General features: G+C 42.9%; 1 protein-coding gene across 1 annotated transcript in view; it reads left to right on the forward strand.

Moving 5' to 3' along the window:
• Positions 1–2870: 2870 nt before the first annotated feature.
• Pdzrn4 (PDZ domain containing ring finger 4) overlaps positions 2871–3778 on the forward strand; it is a 367112-nt gene continuing 366204 nt past the window's right edge. Inside the window, exon 1 of the mRNA XM_015493232.2 lies at positions 2871–3776. Coding sequence (XP_015348718.1) covers positions 3349–3776 — 428 coding nt within the window. The 5' untranslated portion in view covers positions 2871–3348. The remainder of the gene's footprint in view (positions 3777–3778) is intronic.

A 3778-nucleotide genomic window follows, 5' to 3' on the forward strand; every position in this document is an offset into this window, starting at 1 on the left:
TGCTGTCCCCCTCGACCTTCATTGGATGGAATTTTCCCCTGAATTTCTTGTTCCCCAATAAAAGGCCACTCCCTGGCATGCTCTCTCTCTCTCTCCTGCTAGTCTGTGTAAACCTCGATGCCCCACCGGGTGGCTCGAGGCAGGAGCCAGAGGAGAGAGCCGTCTCAGACCTGATCAAAGAAAAAGGTAAATTGAGTTTTGTGTGTTTATTTTGATCCCACTAGTTAACTTCTATGCTACGAACCTCTTGTATGAAGCTGTGTGCTGGTCGCCCGGTGGAGATTACTTAAAGACATTTTGATTCAAGCCATGGTTCTTGGCTTGATGATAAAGTAAATGAATTTGTTGTTTTTCTTTCTCTTAGTTGGCAAAGCATATTCTCTTGTCAAACCTAAGTGAAGGTTTATGAGAAAAGTGACAGACCTGGCCTCGGCCACAACTAGAAATACAGCTAGAAGTTGACCTTGCCCAACATGCAGGGCAACAGAGGCTTCCCTTCCATTCTTCCTAATGGCATTATTCAGCTATTCAGCCTGCAATTTTCACTATCCAGGGATTCTTAAAAGAGAAAAAATATATATGATTAGTGAAAATCTAAGAGCATGTCCAAAGCTAAATGCAATGCTAATTTTTCCCATTAGCCAAAAAGACATTTAAATGTTCCTGGGTCTGTTTGCTAAAATAAATGTGCATATTTTATATTCATTCCAAGTGCTGTCTTTGCTTACCTAAGATAATGACATCTATTTAATTAGGCTTTGTGCTCCTAACTCACCAAAACTTTTTTGTGATATTACCATTTTCCTAATATATAGAAAAATCTTTTCCAGTCTGGGAAGTGAAACATGACTATCTGACTCAACAGATGTCACAGATTAATTATGCCATGTAGGTGTGTCGATTCCCTTCGTGTTCAACTCTTGTAATGTTTTTCTCCTTATGCTAAACTCTTTTGGAAATGCTCAAGCTTGCATTTTCTTATGTATTTTTCCAAGCTTCTTTTTGGCCTACTTCTTTTCTTGGCTTCACTTCACATGTCCTCATTTTTTAACTTGTTATTCTTATGGACAAGGTTTTTGACATCAGCCTTCTCATTAATAATCAAAATGTTAGGGGCTGGGATTGTGGCTCAGCAGTAGAGTGCTCGCCTAGCATGCTCGGGGCCCTGTGTTCGATCCTCAGCACCACATATAAATGAATGGAATAAAGGTATTGTGTCCAACTACAACTAAAAAAAATAAATATTTAAAAAAATATTAGACATCCTGGAATTACTATAGTCTCATACTGCAGTCTGCTCACATTCCTTTTTTTTTTTTTTTTGTGGTGCCGGGGATTGAACCCAGGATCTTGTGCATGTGAGGCAAGTACTCTACCAACTGAGTTATATCCCCATCCCTGACATTCCTTATTTTTGCAATAGGAATTCTATGGGTGGACTGAGGACACCATGAGACCATTGTTTTATGATTTCTTCTTTTCTCAAGTAACTGCAAGTCCCATTCTCCTAATATCTCAATAGCACAGTTTTAGTTTCCATTTATTCTTTCTTTTTTTAAATGTTCTCAGTGTTGTGTTTATTATAAAACATATAAATGTCAAGATATAGCTATAAAATCATACATGTAAGTCATAGCCTTTTATATGCTAAAGGTGAATAGATCTCTCTTGCCCAGAAATATTTCAATAAATTCTATAACATTATGCATTCCTTGTCTATGCAACTCACAAAAATATGTTCATGCTGTTAATGTAAAATTATTTCTGATTTACTCAAAAATTTATCATTTGCTTATTTATTTGTAGAAAGATAGGACAAAGAAGAGGGGGAAGTTTGAAACACAGTGGCAAATGTTATTTAATCATTTCTATCTATATGTAGCAAATGTGCAATATAGCATCTCATTTTGAAGAAAAGGTTTAAAAATATGTCACACACTTGGAATGCCACTCCATGATTCTAACTATTGAATTACTCTAACAAAATTTCATCTTTCAAACAGAAAATTCTTATTAGACCCAATTATTAACCTGTGCTAATTTTTCAGTTAGCTCTACGGATTTAAGAGACAAAGTCTGGAGACTTTTACAGTACAAAACTGATGTCTTCACAACTTTCCAGGAACAACACTCAACTGGCAATGAGGACTCATCAATGATTGATGTGCAAAACCTATCTTAAACATATATATGGCAGTTGCTGCAAAATAAGTAATTTGCTACCCCCAGGAATTAGGGGCTCTTTGCCTTCCTGTATTTCAGAAGATGGTGAAGGAAATTAGGAAAAAGGGATTAGAGGGACCCCCTACTGTGCAGTTTTAGGGGGCCTGGCCTGCTACATACTTTAAAGAGTCAAACTGGGAGATGGGGAAATTTGGATCAAAGGGTATGTTCAGTGAAAGTAGAAGGAAGTATCCATTAAGATATACTTCTATGTGATTTCACTGCTTTCTTTGGTAATCCTTCCCTTTCCAGGTGCCCAGATGATCTATTCCCATTCACAGAGGTGAAATGCTTGTGAAAAGACAAATGGTGTGGCGATTGAACCTGGAGTCAGGCTGCAGGGTAGCAATCCCAGTTTCCTCCCTGGGTAGCAGGCTTTGTGTGACTGTTGACTTTCCAACAAAGAAGGAGGTATCCTGAGGTGAGCACGTGGCCTTTTCCCCATCTTTGCAGCTCAGTCAAGCATCCTGCCTCTCTATACTAACCTGATTTCTGGATCACGGTTTGAGAAGCCTAGTTTTGTGATTTCCTAAGTGATATTTTCTTAATAGTGATATTCTCTGGTGGCAGCTTCTGAGCTGGCGATTTTGTAGTTGACAGATTTGAAAGAAGAAATATGCATTTATTTCAAACTTTAATAGAAGATTTACTTGACGCAAGCCTATGAAGATTCAGTAGAAAACCAAAGATAGTGCTCTCACGAAGTTGACATTCTGGTGAATTTAAAAGTAGTTTTTAAACATCCGCCCAGGACTTATCCCCCTCTCTGCCCAGGGGAAGAGCCCTGACTTCTTGAAGTTCCCTGTTCAGGCAAAGAACACCTCTTTCCCAAGGGCCGTTGTATACTAGCCTCAGTTCTCCTCTGACAAAATTTGAAAGATCATAAATTGCAAAGCAGCCAAAAAGGCTGGGGTCGCTGGAGGTGGCTTCTATTAGCGTCAATACGGCGAAGTCAGGGACCAAGCAGAAGCCTGAAAACTTCAAGCCAAACAAACTCTGAGATTGCACCTCTCAACCTCCTCCTCCCCTTCAGAGAGCTAAGGTCGCTGTGAGACTTCTGTCTAGGGGCAACCCAGGGGAGGCAGGGGGCTCAGAGTAAACCGACTACTCTTCCCCGCCCATAACATGGGCTTTGCCCTGGAGCGCTTTGCAGAAGCTGTGGACCCGGCTTTCCAGTGCAAGCTGTGCGGCCAGGTGCTGGAGGATCCCCTGTGCACGCCTTGCGGCCACATCTTCTGCGCCAGCTGCCTGCTGCCCTGGGCGGCGCGGAGACGCCGGTGCCCGCTCCAGTGCCAACCGCTGGCGCCAGGAGAGCTGTATAGAGTGCTGCCGCTGCGCAGCCTCATCCAGAAGCTGCGCATCCAGTGCGACTACCGCGCGCTTGGCTGTGGCCACACAGTCCGGCTGCAGGAGCTGGCAGAGCACGTCGAGCACTGTGACTTCAGCCCAGCCAGTCACTGCCGCAGCCTCCCGGGCTGCGCCTTGGGCCGGGGCGGCTACCGAGACCGCGGGGACGTACCCGCGCGGGGGGGCTGCAGGCCAGCGACCAGAGCCC

Source organism: Marmota marmota, unplaced genomic scaffold (genome assembly GCF_001458135.2).
Source record: "Marmota marmota marmota unplaced genomic scaffold, marMar, whole genome shotgun sequence".
NCBI lineage: Eukaryota > Metazoa > Chordata > Mammalia > Rodentia > Sciuridae > Marmota > Marmota marmota.